This window comes from Mauremys reevesii, linkage group 1 (genome assembly GCF_016161935.1).
Source record: "Mauremys reevesii isolate NIE-2019 linkage group 1, ASM1616193v1, whole genome shotgun sequence".
NCBI classification, from domain to species: domain Eukaryota; kingdom Metazoa; phylum Chordata; order Testudines; family Geoemydidae; genus Mauremys; species Mauremys reevesii.
Window position 1 is genome coordinate 352,776,108 of NC_052623.1, and position 17,371 is coordinate 352,793,478.

Genomic DNA, 17,371 nt, shown 5'->3' on the forward strand with positions numbered 1-17,371 from the left:
TAATTGCACTGTGCCTCAGTTTGCCATCTATAAAATGGGATACAGTGCCACCTGTTATTTAGTATTCTAGTAGTGAAGTAACTTTTGCCTCATGTGCATGTATAATGAACCATTACTGCATCTATCCATGCACCTTGGTCATCACAGAGAGTGATAGAGATCTGTGTGTTTGATTCTGAAGGTCACTGCATGAATCCCTATGAACAACCATGGCTTGTTTAGTTATGCAGCCATGTTTTGGTGCATACTCACTCACCATGACTAGTGCCCACAAGCACATCCTACAGTACCCACAGCGAGATTCTAGCCACTTGGAAGTGTCACAGAGAATTCATGACAGGAGTTCAATTAGGTATGAACTAGAGATCAAGGGGGCACGAGCCTCATGATCATGCACAGGTGCTCCCATTTCAACATGGACCCTAATGCATGAAAGCCAGCCACATAATCTTGTTGTTGTAAGCCTTCTTGTCCTATTTCCTTACACCACCCCATTACAGTGGTTATCGCTTACCTTATATCTGAAGTAAGATAGTGAACCTCTTTGGGGCAGGAATTCTTTTGTTTGTCTCTCTCGTTTCAGGTATCCTTATGACATTATTTAATTCTAATATCCAACAGTGGTCTCTCTGCATTGTCTCATGTGGAGATGAATTTTTTTCTTGTAGTAGGAATGGATTATGTAAGAGGATTGTGTGTTTGTATCTGGTCTTAGCCAAAGTAGTGATGCATATTAATGCTACTAGAGGTGCAAATGTGTGCTCATTTGGGTGGCACCATAATGCCTCTTCCAAGGCAATAAATATAATTTAGCTCTATTGTACTGGTTCTGTGCGTATTTTCAGGCATTCTTTTCAATCCAGTGATATGAGTCTTATTCTGGCTTGCGCCAGTATTCTCTTCTTCAACTGTAATCTGTGTTAAAATGTCACACAGGCCTATGGGTCTGGGGCAAACTCTGAAGGCCTCCTATCAGTTTGATGGTCTATTTCCCCCACCTGGAGATAGAGTGGTCAAGTGGAGAGAGCATAGGATTAGTACTAGCCCTGGACTTGCTGTGTGATCTTGATACATTTAACCTCTTTTGCCTTTGTTTTCCTATCTCTAAATTGGGGATACTGATACTTATTCTCCTATTAAGCACTTTATCTGTAGAGGGAGAACCTTATCTAAGTGCTAATTATTATTATTTTGCCTTTTTTTACTTTTGTTTTATAGTCAGTTGAAAGCATATTTCCTTCCATAGACTGTGTGTGCTGACGCATTCCCAGTGACTCACAGATTGTTTGAGTACTGTCGACATTTATTTTAGGGCATGGGCACCAATAAATAGTTTTGCTTCTGTGAAAAATATGGACAATAAATTACAGCCAGAATTTAATTTGCGAAATGGACCCTTTAAATTCAATTTTTCCTCTTGATAGTGGCAACTTGAGGTTTTGAAAGCTAAATAATAATTTAATGTCACTGACTTAGACCTATTTGTATCTTAAAACTGGTGTTTTGTTTTTTTTCTGCAGTGACTGTGAAATAAATGTTGCACGATAGAAGAACCCAAAAGCTTTACCATTTTGTATGTTTTATGGAGGCTAAAGCACCAATACTGTTATAGTACTTAAAACTAATGGAGTGTTTGTTCCAGGGGCACTAAATGATGTGGTAATGCCTCTGAACAGAGAAGTGCATCTATTATTAAGGTGTTGTATTGGCTGGGCTGGTTGCCGTCTCACAGAATGAAAAGGCTACAGCAAACACGTGCTAAAGGTGCTGTGTGTCCCGTAAAAGATACTCATGATCAAATACTGTCTCCGCTGCTTTGTCGTGTTAATCATTTTGGAGATTTTTAAGGAATCCCATTATCTCTGCAGCAGGGTGGATTTGATTTAAATCATGATTTAAATCACTAGTCAGGAAGACTCAATTTAATCATGGATTTCTACACAGAAGTGCATTCTTGTTGGTTGTTATAACCTTAATACATATTCTTCACAACTCCGAGATAGATGTAGGTTTCATTTTTAGAAGGTACACATTATACATTTTTAAAGTGGTTTATTTTGAAAACTTTTGAGGTTAGTTTTACAGCTATATCAGAAAATGAATGATCGGTTATTTCATTTACCAAGGGTAATTGAATCAGATATTTGTGAAGTCATTGGGAGGTGAACTATCTCCAATTCAACAGGTTAATCATTAATATTTGGAGGATTTTCTTGGCATGCTATATTAGGAGATCACCAGACAAACATTTAAATGGTTTTATTTAACTAAAACAACTACGTTATGTATTCTGGATTTTTTTCTTCAACAGCAAACATATAATATTTTAACAAAACAAGCATATGAATTTTTGAATGTAGTTAAACATTACAGTTTTTTAAAATCCAGTTTTTGTTAAAATTGTTTTTAACTAAAATAGTTAAATGAAATTTTAAAAAAATTAAACTGACTCTGTCAGCCAGGTCAACACGAGAAACTTAAAATATTGGCTTCTGCAGCTACCTCAGTCATCTACCTTCATTTTCCTGTTTGTTCATAATCTGGAAAAGAAAAACAAGCTTTCCTGCTTTTTCAGGTCCCAAACAATTTCTCAATTTGGAACGAATTAGTCCAAAGGAAGAAAATATTCTTTCTACACTGGCAGAAGAAGCTACTGCTGTTAAAAGTGAGATTATCACTTCAACAGTCTCTGAATCCAAGTGTTTAAGTGACTTCCACAAGTTCACTGGTGTGACTTTCTTTAAAACATCATCAGCAGATGATGTGTCTTGAATGGTTCTTATTCCCAAACTGGGTCTCTTTTACGGCCTGTTGCCATTATAGGTTTTCCCTTCTAGTGAGAGAACGGTATGGTAGATCTCAGATCAATGAAGGCTACACTCAGAAAGACCTCAACACTTCTGGAATATGCTGCTCAAACAGTTTCACTTTTGTTTCTACTGCCTGTCCCTCCCTTCTCACATTTATCTCCAGACTTCTTCTCCTTGTCCAGATCTATTCCGCCCCCAACAATCTTCTAGTCATTGAACTTCTTGAAACTTTGCGCTTTTAGAGAGAGGTAAGGGATTGACTCTGTGTCTACAAATTTGCAGAGTGACAATAGAGTTGAGGTCTGTTATTTCTCACCTCTATATATTTTATTTATTTATTTAAAAACATTTTTGCTGTTAACAAGCATGTTATCTTTGGAGACACAAATCCACAGTTTGAGAACTGCAAAATGAACCATCTCCAATGGAATCTTTTAGACTGAGCACTGAGCCCCATTGGGTAGGTTGAAAGATTAACCTAAATAATCTATACAGTAGCCTCTGGACCCCCATAAAACTGGGTCCCTGATCCATGAACTATTGGAACTCATTTACAAAACTTTTCTTAAGCATGACATGAATATATTGTCTCATGCTATAGATTAGAATTTATAATCCCTATTCCACGATGAGATATCTTTGAGCTATAATGTATCTTAATTAAAACTATCTTTAGATTGTTTTTTTCCTCAAAAAACATTTTATCAAAAAAATCCAATTTAAATAAAAAAATCAGATTTTTTTTTAAATCATTGAGTTTTATCCACCTTGCTCTGCAGTAATCCTGGGAAAAGTGATTATTTTACAAGAAAAAAAAATCTGGTTCTGTATGCTGGCACTCCATAAAATATTATAGCACTTCTGAGATAAGGGCTGCTCCTGTCCAAGCTTCCTAGCAAATATGTGTGTCCTGATGCTTGGATTGGTGCCTTTTAGTTGTGGATAAGGCATGTAACTAGTTCAGTGGACAAGAGATATGTTACACCGATATAGTTATTGTGATTATAAAGGTAACTCAGAGATTCTACACATAACATGAAATGCAACAAGAAGGAACAAAGATTCAAAGAACCATCAGACTTGGTTTTCTTCTAATAAATCCCAAGAGCTTCAGGTAAAAAAAAATCATCCTTTTGCCAGTTTTTTTTTTAATAATGAAAATGACTGACAGCATTCTCAGAGAGCCCTGGTTTAGTTAGGGTCCAGGCAATGGATAGCTCACAGCAGAGAAGATCAAAACTCTGCTGCACAGAGTAGGAAAGTTTACATTTTCTGAACTTGTATAAAGCTGAGGGGGGAAGAAGTAAGCCATCCTTGTTTCACCTCCACAAAAGGTAGAGATGAGGTTCCTTCACCACTCTGCAGTCCAGAAGAACTGTTCATCTGTATTTATGAGGCACTGCCAGTTAATCATTGCAATTAGTTCATCATGGATAAAACATCCCTATTAATACACCAGACGGTTGATTTTAATGAAAATTGGCCTTGGAATTCACCATGAGGATCAGATTGAGCCATCGCCTCACATAAATCATTACTCCAAGTTGAAAATCAAATTGCTATTCAGAAGTAGCATTCTGATAGAAATTAGTTAATTACAAGGAATCTATAGATTGTTGGAGTTGCTGTACTCTGCTTTCTTTGCTACACCCTCTTTCCATGCCTCATACTACTGTGTTATCCTGTCTCCTAAGCATTCCCTTTGTCTCCTCCTCTACAGCTTCTTTCTTACCACCCCTTAGACTTGGAACAGTTTCTCACTCACTGAGCGCTCTCCCTTTTCTCTTTAAATCTTCTCTTAAAATCCACTGCTTTGCAAAACCTTTTCAGTATTGATTTCACTGATGGTCTGCTTATCACTGATTATCACATTTAATCCAGGCATATTTCTAAAATACATTCATTGTGTTCATGTCTAGACACCACTAGCCATTGTTTCCATGTGCTTCATCCTTGTGTTTACATTTCATGCTCTTCAGAACAGATCTTTTAATGCACTTTTTTTAAGAGTACCATGTACACTTACGGTGCTCTGTTTAAAAAAAAAAAAAGACAGTTGTCTTTGGGGCTCAAATCTGTGGAAAGAGCAATGGCTAGTTGTCTTTCTGCAATCAGTTTGATGGAGGACAGCAGCAGGTTTCATCAGTGATTGTCATTCATAAGGACAGAACAATGCACTGTTTGGCTCATTCTCATAAAGTACTACCAGTACATCCAAGTTTCTCTTAAGATGTTTGAGTATGGTTTTTAAAATAATGTAAGTAGGAACTCTGAACTGAAAATGGTAGCTGCTGAGAAGAATGGCTAAGGCTTTATAGCACCTCATGGCAGCAGGTGGAGCTATGTTGATTTATTGGCGAATGTAATTCTTCACTTAAGGGCAGGATTCAGTATGACAGTCACCATGAACAGGCACTGACCATGTGTTAGGTATTGCAGGTAGTATGTAGTCAAAATACACACTGGGATTTATTGTACTGTGTATGTGTACTTAGTCTCAATCTCTCTGTTTATATTTATAAAATATATTTGTTACAAAAATTGGCCTCTCAGTAATCCTAGACACTTGCACAGCAAGTAAATGCGACATCCTTCAAAAATTAAAATCAAACCAACTAGCTAGAGAATGTGAAAAAAAAATACCCCATCTATTCTCCCTATGACTTCAAATCTTCCCAAAAGCTCAGGAGAAATAGAAAGGCCATGACTCATGCCCTCAAGGTTTATGAATATGAGTTATTTCTGGCTGCTGTGCGTGTACTTGTTGAGTTTCAGAATTGAGGGCGTCTTGCAGAAAACAGTCTTACAGGGAGCTTCATTCTATTTACACGTAAGGGACCTCCACCTCGATTGCCTCCGCTGATCTCAGCTGTGGTGGTCTCAGGAGAGTGCTGCTCTTTCAGGTACAGTGGTCCCAAACTGTGTACCAAAATTGATGGCAGAGAGTGACAGATGGGACAGCTATTCCAATTTGTATCCACCTCAACTGTTTCTACAAATGACTAAATTGATTCCTACTTAGCCATGTTGATGTAGAATTATCAGATGTGCGTGCACCATCATTTCCATGGAGTGCGTAATCTTGGATAGAGCTGGTGAATTTTGTTCAGTGTTTGGGTCAGATTGAGTGAATTGTTTTGGCTGAAAAAAAAAGAGGAAATGTCAAAACGGTTCATTCTGACATTTTCACGATGAACTGTCTAGACCTTTTGCTTTTGAAATGACATTTGTGAAACAAAATGTCAATTTAAATAGACCCAAACGAAGTGTTTTGGGGTGTTTTTATTTTGGTTTGGAACTCTAAAAAAAAAAATGCTAAACAAAACACCCCCCCCCCAATTTTTGGTACCCTGTAAAAAGTAAAGAATTTGGTTCAAAGCTAACCATTTTTCAAATTATTTTTCAGTTCTGCAACTGAACAGAAAAATCAGTTTGCTCAGTTCCATGCCTGGTGCAATTCCACATGTACATTTTTGCCCATTGACCTCTGTTTTTGACAACATGGATACCAGTGGACTTATACAGTTCTGTAACTTGGCCGTGAAATGTTGAATACCCCAAATGTGTGGTACTAGTTAAATTCAATGTGATGGAAGGACATGATGCAGTTCTGTGAGCACCACAGAAATTGATCGCAACTGGTGACGTTAACAATCGTAAGCTACACTTGTTTACATTCTTTCCGTTGTCAATGTTGCAAACTTTGATATAAAATAAAAGCATCATTATCTGAATTATTTGGACTCCAGGCCCATTTGGATATGAGACTTATTCAGATTAGTGGAACACACCAAATGTAGGATGAGTGAAGACAGGATGCTTGGTGTCTATTTTATTTTAAATGTCGGTCTTCAATTAAAGTATTTAAATATATGCAAAAAATGAGCATTTTTTCCAGAAGGGTGGCATGCATGTATGCTCTGCTGATGGGATTTGTACTGTCACAAACTAGATGAAATTTAGCTAACAAATGGCATTTAAAAAAAATGCTTGTTCATCTAATTTAACACATGTTGAGAAAAGAGATAAAGATCGCCTGTGAACTAATCAAAAGTGGCAGATTTTTTTCTTTCTTATTAAAGCCTCTAAAGATGATACAATGTGTTGTTTTTTTAAAAATGACTCTTTTAAACTTCTAATATTTAAGTAGATCTTATGAAAGACTTGATGTTGTGTATATTTCAGCTGGCCTTGCGAATTTTATTTTAAAGAAATTTTAAATGTAATTATTTTTTTCCCCTTCCATACAAAATCAAACTGAGATAACTGGGACTGACAGTACATTTGTATAGAGCTTAATAGGTGTAAATCCCTCTCTTGTTGGAATTAGCATCAGGCACAGAGAAACTGGCTTGGAGAGAAGAGGATGTCATTGTCACTCATGGGCATTAGCTAAGACTTTCCTGTGTTTTGTGGCAGGTCTCAGCAACTTAACACAGAAACAAGTCAAATTGTCAAAAGTCATTAGTGATTGTCACTTCACAGACCTTCACTGTTGCACCCCCTTGGAATCTCAGCAGAATGTTTTTTTCCCCCTTCCTTAAATAACTAGGGCAATCGAACATTGTGTGTGGACAGATACAATTTAACCCTTCTGGAGCTTTCTGGATTTTGGATTAATGGGAGGTGGAAAATCATTACTTTTCTGGTCCAGGGCCCTGGATATTTAGCTCTGACATCTGTATACAAGAGAGAAGAGAGCGAATACTTTTTTGGTGATCTTTGTAGTCAGAGGAAGGATGATCCAGGAGTTAGGGTGCTAGTCTGGGTCTTGGGATCCCAGGGCTCGGCCATAAATTTCTCTGTCAATCCCTCAGCTGTAAAGTGGGGATAATGGCAGTTCCCTACTTCATGGGGTGGTGAGACTCAATACATGAAAGATTTGAGATGCTCAGATGCTATGGTAGTGGGGGCACTCAGCTATCTTAGATTTAAAAAAAAATTATTTTCCATTCTCTGCCTTCAACTTCAGATTTCCTTACGTCCTCTGGGATACAGTCCCTACCAGGCTGTGCACCTCCCAGGCAAACTGATCTGGCCATCTACTCCTTAAACCTATGCAGCATGTGATCCAGGGAGAATCAGCAGCTTCAGCTGGCTGTGGCATCAGATCTCATAAGATGCAGAAGAAGTAGATGCAGTTAGTACCTGGATGAGAGAACTCCAAATTAAAACCAAGTTGCCTCTCTGAGGAAGAGCCAGGAAGTAGTGTTCATGATTCAGCAGTTGGCATTCTTCCCCGAGTCAGCAGTGAACTAGGATGGCTCCTCCAGGGATTTTAGCGTGTTAGTTCACACATATTAAAAATACAACCTTTTTTCCCAGTGTAGACTTGGCCGTAAAGCGTGATAGGTCAAACCAACAAAAGGAGAGAAGGGCAGAGATGTAAGTATTCTTCTTCTTCTTCAAGAAGATCATGTCATCAGGTTCACTCCTTGTGGGCTGAGTCCCTCCTCAGCTAACTGGACTGTCCCTGTGCATCCTACTCATCTGGCAGTAATTTGGGGAGGAGCTCTCTGCCTCCCATCCAAATAGCAGAGTGGACCCAACTCCCAAGCAGCAAATCAGAGAATGTGCCTTCTTCGAGAACAGATATTGGCAGATAAATGACAACATTTTGCTTCATCTTCAGAATACAGAAGTGGAAACTGAGGAACACAGAATCTAAGTGACTTGCCCAAAGTCCCATATCAAGTCAGTGACAGAACTGGGGATAGAATCCAGATTGCCGTATTTATATTTCTCTGCTTTCCCCACAAGGTTTACCTTTTGATGTCTGGGGTGTGCAAGATGCACAATCCGGTAGTCGTTACCACTGTACAAAGGAGCTACAATTGCACAGATATTTTCTTTAGCTAATGCAGATTAGTCTTGAATTGATTGCTTCCCTCCCCAGAAGAACACACTATGTGACCCTGATTATGTGTGCCATAATCAACAGACTGGGCAATGAGTGATCTGTTTCCCAATTTATCGCTTCAGTCTGTCTTGGGAACAGGGTGGACTTTTGATCGCTCAACAGATGTATAGTCTAAGGAGTGTGTATGTAACTCTGCATGGTGCTTTAGGCATGTGCCTTCCCCCACATTCAGTCATTGGAGTTCAGCTGCCAGGCTCTGACACTCTGCAACAAGTTACTAGTATGGCACCAAGATACTATGGTAATAGGACAATTAGAAATGCTAATAGGTAGAATGTATACATTTAACTTTCATCTCTTCAGCCTCTCTCTCTCTGGCTGCCTCAACAGTCACTGGTATCTTGGAGCCTGTCACCTGCCTGAATAAATCCCACAAGCAAACAGTAGCCACTCTTGGGTGATGTTGTGCAAGTCATGCCACTTGTAAAATAGGGATAATGTTACCTCTTTTATAAATTGCTTTGAGATCTGCTAGTGAAACAGCTGTGTAACAGCTGAGTATTCTTATTGCTGTTTATAACTCACTGCAAAAAATGTAAAGTTATGGCATTCGCCTGTGGCCGTTTGTAAGTGGATATCTGTTTCACAGATCTATTCCCCCTATTTTCTTATTAGTTTCATTTTGATTATTAATTGAGGCAGACAGTTTAATGTAGGAAAAAGAGAGGTGTTCAGAGTACAAGAGGGATTATTGGGATGTAAATAGGTAGGCTTCTTGTGGGACGTTGTCACTTGTGATGAGATCAGTAACAGGGTTGGGATTGGTGTTGGTAATATAGGAGCCATTTTCTTTATCAGACATTGTCATACTGTATTGTAAGGCCTAGTTTATGCTTAAGTAATCTGTAGAGCTCCTCGGGCCCCCTGTCCAGGGCAGGTGGAGGGTCCGCCGCAGCTCCCCACTGCTGCCTGCCTGGCTCTTATTGTGGCCGGGCTGCGGCTCCAAGCTCCCAACCCGCACCCACTGGAGCCGGGTTGGGAGAGCTGCGCTGGCAACTGTGGGGAGCCTGGGTCCCACCAACTGCCCTGGGTGGGGGGGTGGAGTCTGGGGGTAGAGCCAAGGGCCGAGGCTACTCGGGTAAAAGCTGGGCGGGCCGCTGTGGGGAGCCGTGGCAGACCCTCCACCTGCCCTGGGCACGGGCCTGAGCAGGCCTCCCCCACAGTGTCTCTTCCCCCCAGGCCACCTGCCTAGTGTCCCTGGCTCCCAGGCCCCCCACCCAGAGCGGGTGGAGGGACCCAGGCTGCCCACAGCTGCCAGCACAGCTCTTCCCAAACCGGCTCCGAAAGCGGGGGGCTGGCGATAGCTTGGTGCCACAGCCCAGCCACAGTTAGAGCCAGGTGGGCAGCTGTGGGGAGCCGCAGCAGACCTTCCACCTGCTCTGGGCGGGGGGCCTGAGCAGCCCCCTGTCCCTGCCCCCCAGTCTCCCTTCCCAGGGCAGGTGGAGGGTCCGCTCTGTGGTTCCTCACAGCTGCCCTCCCAGCTCTTACAGTCAGAGCCATGTGCGGATACAAAATGTGTATCTGCATCCGCGCTGCTATCCGTAAAAATGGTCCATGGATATAAAAGGGATAGCCACTGATTTGCATGGCTCTAGTTATGTCTGCCGATGATCTGAGGAACTGGCTGGTTGTATGGGTGTGTAGCACAGTCATAGAATTGTTAGAGGAAAGGTTTTAAAATATGTATAAATATAATGCAGCTTAGTTTTAAAATTGTGACTCTACTGTGATCATTTAGAGGCAAGATTTGTTGAGGAAAAAGAAGGAAATAACCATAAGAACATGAAAATCACCTTGACCTTGGCCTGAAGATTTTCTTTCTTTTACTGTACATCTTTTGACATTTTTGATAACCATGTCATTACAAAAAGGGGGGAAAATTCCCACCTCGCATGACAAGCCATCTCACAGAGACCCATTTTGTCACAGGCCATTAATGTTCATCATTACATAGCTTAATGTGGCTGCCTCTTCTCTTTACTGAACTCTACACAGATTTGTCTTGGGGGGCATCCACTGGGCGGGGAGGAGGGAGGGAATGTTGTGAAGCTCTGTGCTTAAAGGCCTCCTCTCTTGTGTAGCGTGTTGAAACAGCCAGTGGCCCGGAGGGGGCTTGTATTGAGTTGTTGGTGAGTAACACATGGCTTCAGTGTCACTTTGGTTTTAATAGGAAATGCTTGTTCTTTAGAGATGGATGAAGCCTGGGTCCTTCAAGGGAGCTCCCTGGGGCAGGAATTATGGTTAGCTCACGCTGGAGCACACTACGCAGTGGGAGGAAAAGGCTCACATGCTGTCCTAAGGCAGTTGCTTTGCAAAGCTGCATTATGGTGCTAACAAAGATGGTCAACATACTTCAGTTGGAAAACTGCTGTCTTTCTGGATTTATTGGGCTTTAATTACAGTTATGCCTGTTCTCTGTTTGAGTACTTGTCATGTGGTAAGTAGCATACCAGTGTCCAGGGCAAGAAACCATTGCCACTTTTCAAGTGCTGCTGCTGTTACTTTTTGCTATTTCTGTACAAAATTCGATATACCAGGCCTGCACAACTCGTAAAGCGGCGAGGGCCTCATTCCTCCAAAGAAAACAGCCGAGGGCCGAAACCTCCCGGCCCCGCAGAAACACCTCGCCCCAGGGCTGTCCAGCCCTGCAGAAACAAACCCTCCTTCCTCAGCGCCGCCCCACCAAAACAGCTGTGGGCCAAAAAGGAAGGTTGGGGGTGGGGAGGTGATACTTTATTTTAAATCAACCGGGGGCTCCCAGCTGAAGAGGTGGCTGGGAGCCCTCAGGGTCAAATTAAAGGGCTCGAGGCTCCGGCGGCTGGGTGAACCCGGCAGGGCCGGCTCTAGGTTTTTTCCTGCCCCAAGCAAAAAAAATTTGGCTGCCCCCCGTCCCAGCCCTGGGCTCTCCCCTTTACCCCCCTGCTGCCCCAATCCTGGGCTCTCCCTCCACTGACCCCCCCTGCCGCCCCAGCGCTGGGCTTCCCCCTTTCCTCCCCACCAGTGCTCTCCCCCCACCCTGCTGCTGCCCCAGCCCTGGCCTCCCCCCCACCAGTGCCTCCCTGCCGCCCCAGCCCTGGGTCACTGGTAACTCGCTCCCAGGGCAGGTCATTCAGCAGGAATTTTGGATGTGCACAAAACACAGACAGGATTGGTTCCCATATGGTTACAGAGCTGCAGTAAAGTGGAACAATTTTCAGCTTGTGTGATTGGAAGATATCTGGATGCATATTATAAGACTGTCCTCCATAAATGAGGAAAAGTTGAGGTGCCTTTATTATTCTTTTTTTCCACTCTTTCTTTCTATGGGGAATTTGCCAATGCAATATCACTGTCTTCCTTTTAAACAAACAAAAAGGCAATGACTGTTGAAAATAGCAATTCCAGTGCTAATAAGCATTTCTTGCTCAATTTTATCCTGCTTTTTCTACGGCAAGTTACAGTGGATCAGTATATTTGATTTGGGAGAAATGAAGTAACAGCTGCCCAAACCGAGCTTGAGCACTCCTGAATTTTGAGGTGTTCAAATCTGGAAGGCAGGTGCTGGGGGGAGGGGACCTGTGGGCTCCACGGAGGAGCATGGCAGCAATGTGTCTGGAGCTGCATGGAGCCAGACACGCTGGTCTGAGTGGCACGGTAAGGGGGCTGGGGGTTGGAGAGGGGGTCGGGCGTCCCTGGGGGCAGTCAAGGGACAGGGAGCAGGGGTGGTTGGATGGGGCAGCGGTTTAGGGGGGCAGTCAGGGGACAGGCAGCATGGGAGTCCCAGGGGTTTATCAGGGGACAGGTAGGGGGTGGGGTCCTGGGGGAAAGTTGGGGGGGGGTCTCAGGAGGGGGCGGTTGGGGACAAGGAGCACTCTGACTTCCAGCCGTGGCTGAGATTTAAAGGGCTCTACGCTCCCCGCGGCTGCGGGCAACCCAGAGCCTTTTAATTCCCGGCCGCGGCTGGGATTTAAAGGGCTCCAGGCTCCCCGCCGCTGCGGGCAGCCCAGAGCCCTCTGACTCCCAGCCGCGGTCAGGATTCAAAGGGCTCTGGGCTGCCCGCAGAGCGCCGTGTGCGTGGGATTTAGAATCCCCTCGCGGGCCGCATGTTGTGCAGGCCTGCAGTATATACAATGCCCACTTACGTTGAGGAAGCCATGAAATCTTTAAAGGAAATACAAGATAAAAGAGAGAAAGCAAAAAAGTATCTGATCTCTGATTTATATGTAGCACCAGTAACTCGGATGTCTAAATGCTGATATAATCTCTCGGTTTTACTTATAAAGCACACAGCAGGATGTCTCTAAAATACATACACCAAGTCCCAGAGGGCGGAAAAGTGGCAGCACTCCAGTGCTATAGCTGTTGGGTGTAAGGAGTCCTTCGGGGATGGTGTTGGAGGGAACAAGGTTGCACGCTACACTATTCGGGCTTTGAATCTCGCTGTTACTTGGTCTGGAATCCTATCCCACAATTCATAAGCCAGTGACCAGGAAGTGCAGGGCTACTGTCACCTAAAATCATGTTGCAATGCTACAAAATATCTTCATTGTGTCATCAGTCCTCAAAGTATTTCCGAGACAATGTCTATGGCATTGAGAAGGAAGTGATTCTCTTCCAAGAAGAGTGTCTCAGAAATGACTTTCCTTCTGCAGATCTTTCCTATGTGCTGTTCTGCCTCATTAAATTGCCTTTGCAGATCCTGATTAGAAAACTAACACAAACAACAAAAGAAACTACCATAAGTAGGCCTAAATCAGTGCAAGATTGGAGTCAGAGACTCTGTGAAAGAGCCTCTCAGTTGGTGTAAATTGTTAGACCTCCATTGTCTTCAGTGTTATCAAGGGAGCAATGATAATTTACACCAAGGATCTGCTCCAGTCCATGACTACATGGAAAGAATAGAACAGAGGGACAGTTAGGAGACAGGGCCTTTTATACCCTTGATTTCAGAGTGTATCATGGACAGGTGCTGTTCACTTGCCTCAATCCCAGTAGCTTTTAGTGTTATTAGGGATACTATGGCTTGCAAGGTAAGGGATTTGACTCACCTTTCTTTCTCATACTAGCCAACGTTTTCAGTGATGTGCTCAGAGTAGTCATCTAATGACTTCCAGCAGTGCAGACTTGCCAAATTGTCATGCAAATTTTCCAGACATAGAATCTGTTTGCCTGTGCTTTTTTCACAAGGATGAACATAGTGAAAAATTTGGGACACTGAATGAGCAATTTAATTTGATTCCACAAAAAACAATTAGTTGCCATAAACAAGTATAGGTGAATAGGATTCTGCAAATCTGCTTTCATGCAGGTTTTCAAGCCCTAACTCTCTTGCTTAGAGAACATTTACGATTGTCTATCTTCCTTTCTTTGTCCTCCTTTCTCTGTTGATGGGCTTCAGGTGGGTGTCCAGACTCTACTGAACCAGTAAATAGGACCAGAAACAAATGTTTTTACAGGAGTCAGTGTGAACAAGGGGATAGCTTGTTATTTATTGTCTAATGTCATCTTCATTTGTGGTCTGTCTAAGGCAAAGCTTATCTGACAACAGAAGCTGCACATTCCCCTTACACAGTTCTTAGTTTTAAACATAGTATTTTTCAGTTATCAGACATTTTCCCTTGCATTGCATATCAAATATAGTGAGAAATCAGAAATAATTTGTCCGGAGTTAAATCCCACATGCTAGTAGGTATTAGCAAGAATGTATATTCCACCTTCTGAATTGCATATAAATTAGAGAGCACCATCTAACTCTCTCCTTATTAAAACAAATGCTAGAAAGGACATGACCAAATTAATTTTTTGTCTGCGTGGAGTCTTTCACATTTTTTTTAATCACTAATTTTGTCATTCAGCTCAGAATTTCCTAGTATCGGCAGTCACAGAAGACAAGATTGTGTGTCTGTCTTATAATTATATGATTATATGCAAAATAGTATCTCATAGGTGTAGTCAAATATTCATTCAGAAGGTTCTGTTGATATTGATAAACCTTAAGAAAACTTTGGTTAACATTATACTGTAGCAGTCCCAGGATAACTTATCATAACTTCTGAAACATTAATGGATATTTAGCTTTTACTTCAAATTTATTAATCCCATTTCCCACTCCCTCACTTCTTTTGTTGCCTGTAGTTCAAAGGCAAAAAGTAAAGCATGTTTGATGAATCTGTCTATGAAGAGCTAGAAATAATAGACTGAAATGTTAATGATATGCAAAGGAACCTTCAAATGAGTTTAGGAATTTGTGGAAAAGGTAAAGACTGTTCAAAAAACGAGCCTAACAAAACAAAACTTACACTGACTTTTAAAAAAAAGTTTTATTGTATGCATCATATGGTGATAAACTAGTTTATGGTTTTATGTAGATGTGATTTTTTGGACAACAGGAATTGTATGTCTGTAAGAACTGCAAAAGATCAATGCAATGTACACCTTTAAAACATGGGCATTGATCATCTGTTTTACCTTCTTTGGAGTATTTGTAGTGCTCTACTTAGAAATGGAAACACTCTATTAAATTTCACCACTGGAATATAATGCATGTTCATTTTTTTTAATGGTGCTTACTTTAATCTATGCAGACAGTGGTGAAAATGCTTCTTACTCAGTTGCCAGCTGTCATTTCTAATGAGGCACTTGATTATTATAGTAAAGTGAAGTGTGTGTGAATGTGGGGGGCATATAAGAACCTAGATAGATAGAAACCTCCAAAAAGCTCTTAGCCTTTTCTTCAAAGCCAAGTGTTGACACTGGAATATTCATGAATCTTAGAAAACAAGTTCAGTTACTAATATTATTGGTATTGCTCAAAGCTAGCAAAGATTAAGAAAATTACTACTGTATATCAATGATTTTACAAATGAATCTGGAATGGTTTTCCAGGGGTAGTTGTGGAAGCCCCGTGGTGTGAGTCATTTAAAACCAGACAGTACAGAACATGCTTAAAATACACCACAGGAAACAATCTTGCTTTGGCAGAGAAATAGAGTGGATGAGCCAGAAAGTCTTTTCCATCTCTAACTTCTGTGACTGCTTGAGATGTTTAGCCATTAAGTTTCACTTGCACACTTTCCCAGCTGTCTGTCAGGGTTCTGCAGGCAATGTGTTAAGTGTCAAAAAATTAAGTAGCTTCAAGTTTTAATAATCTATTCTTACAAGGTTCAGTTAACACATTTTAAGTATGACTTATTCAAGTGGGGATTGACACTTTTGACTACTGTTGGTTGTATATCACAACAGCAACAAAAAATTGGCTTTGCAAAGATGGCATTGGCAAATCCCTCACAGCCGAAAAAATATCAGTTCTTTTTATTAATCTGCTTCATCCAGATGTGAATCTTTGCATTTCTATACTCAGATCCTATTAATATTCACCTCAGTTTAGATTGTTAGAGAAATCTGATTTTAATAGGTTGGGAGGTGAAAAAGGACGCAGATGGGATGTTTTTAAGAGGTCTCTGATGAAACATGAGTGCAGTTGTTAAAGGGTTAATTAAGCATGCATTCTGACTGGACTAACCTTCTGTCAGAAATTTCTAAAATGACCAAATAAACTCCAAACCCCATGAATTTAAAATGTTACTTTGGAAGTTTATTTGGAGTGCAGGTCACACTGGCACTCGTATTATATATCCAGCTTTACAATCTCAAATACTGAGAAGATATTTAACTCATTGGACATCCTCTGTTGACAGTAATATCATCTTCACCCTTTGAAGGCCTTTGAACAACAAGAGATAACTCCCTTCATCTGAGATGAGACAATTCCCTAAAAGAGGGATGAACATAACGATCACAGCCCATTACTCTCACTGCAATGTGTGCATGACCATGAACCCTGAAAGCATTGCTGCTTGTCCTTTTAAAGCTGACATCTCGAACTGGGTGATCTCTGATTCTAGGCTTTAAGCATACTTATGTAATGCAAGTCTCTTTCCCCTAATAGGACTTCCTCACTACCCAGCATCAGACTTCAATTACCGGAATTTCTAAACACCTTTGCTGAACGCTTGGTCTTATTTTTAATAGCAATTTGTATCTTTGTGCTTTCCCGCATGCTTGACTTCTCTGGTACAAAGTAGACGGCTGTGCCATACTGATGCTTTGCATTGATAAATTTCCCATTAACTTTACTTGCCGCCACACCAGAGCAACCAAGACAAAAACAAAATGATTGCAGCTAACTAATTCTAGCTGAAGAGAGTTCCAGTTCCTCCTTTCTTTAATGTCACGGCTGTCCCACGGTGACCTGATACTGAGATGTATTGTGTTCCCCCTGACGTATGTTACAGGAAATAGTGACCTGACCTTTTAAAAATTTTATTAACATTTATACATTTATTTTAGTGTGTGATGTTGGGAGAAAAATGATTTTTTCATTCGAACAGAAAGAGGACTTCCTAGGACCTGGATTGATATCTTTGGCGTTTTCATTTGTGTAGTTGCATATTTAAAACCGCTTCTATCTAAAGTATCCTTATCTAATCTAGCTGTCTGTCTTATCTATCCTTATCTGTCTTTGTGATATGTAAGTAGTTATAATGTGCCTGTCACAATATTATCTAGACACTAAGGGCTTGATTCATAGCAGGTTGAAATAAGTGGAAAGGCTTCCTTTCAATTCAGTGGGTTTTGGTCTCGAATGAAGGATGAAACTTTG

The 17,371-nt window shown here is 41.3% G+C and overlaps 1 protein-coding gene across 8 annotated transcripts in view; it reads left to right on the top strand.

The window, feature by feature from the left end:
* EXOC4 (exocyst complex component 4) overlaps positions 1–17,371 on the top strand; it is a 584,936-nt gene that overhangs the window by 293,303 nt on the left and 274,262 nt on the right. The window contains exon 11 of one of the 8 annotated variants that reach the window (XM_039519700.1): positions 6,217–6,322. The exons of 6 other annotated variants lie outside the window; for them this stretch is intronic. In XM_039519700.1, the coding sequence (XP_039375634.1) occupies positions 6,217–6,307 (91 nt within the window). In that variant the 3' untranslated portion in view covers positions 6,308–6,322. Of the gene's footprint in view, positions 1–1,520; positions 1,564–6,216; positions 6,323–17,371 lie in introns of those variants that run through there. One more of the 8 variants, XM_039519702.1, reaches the window with a different exon arrangement.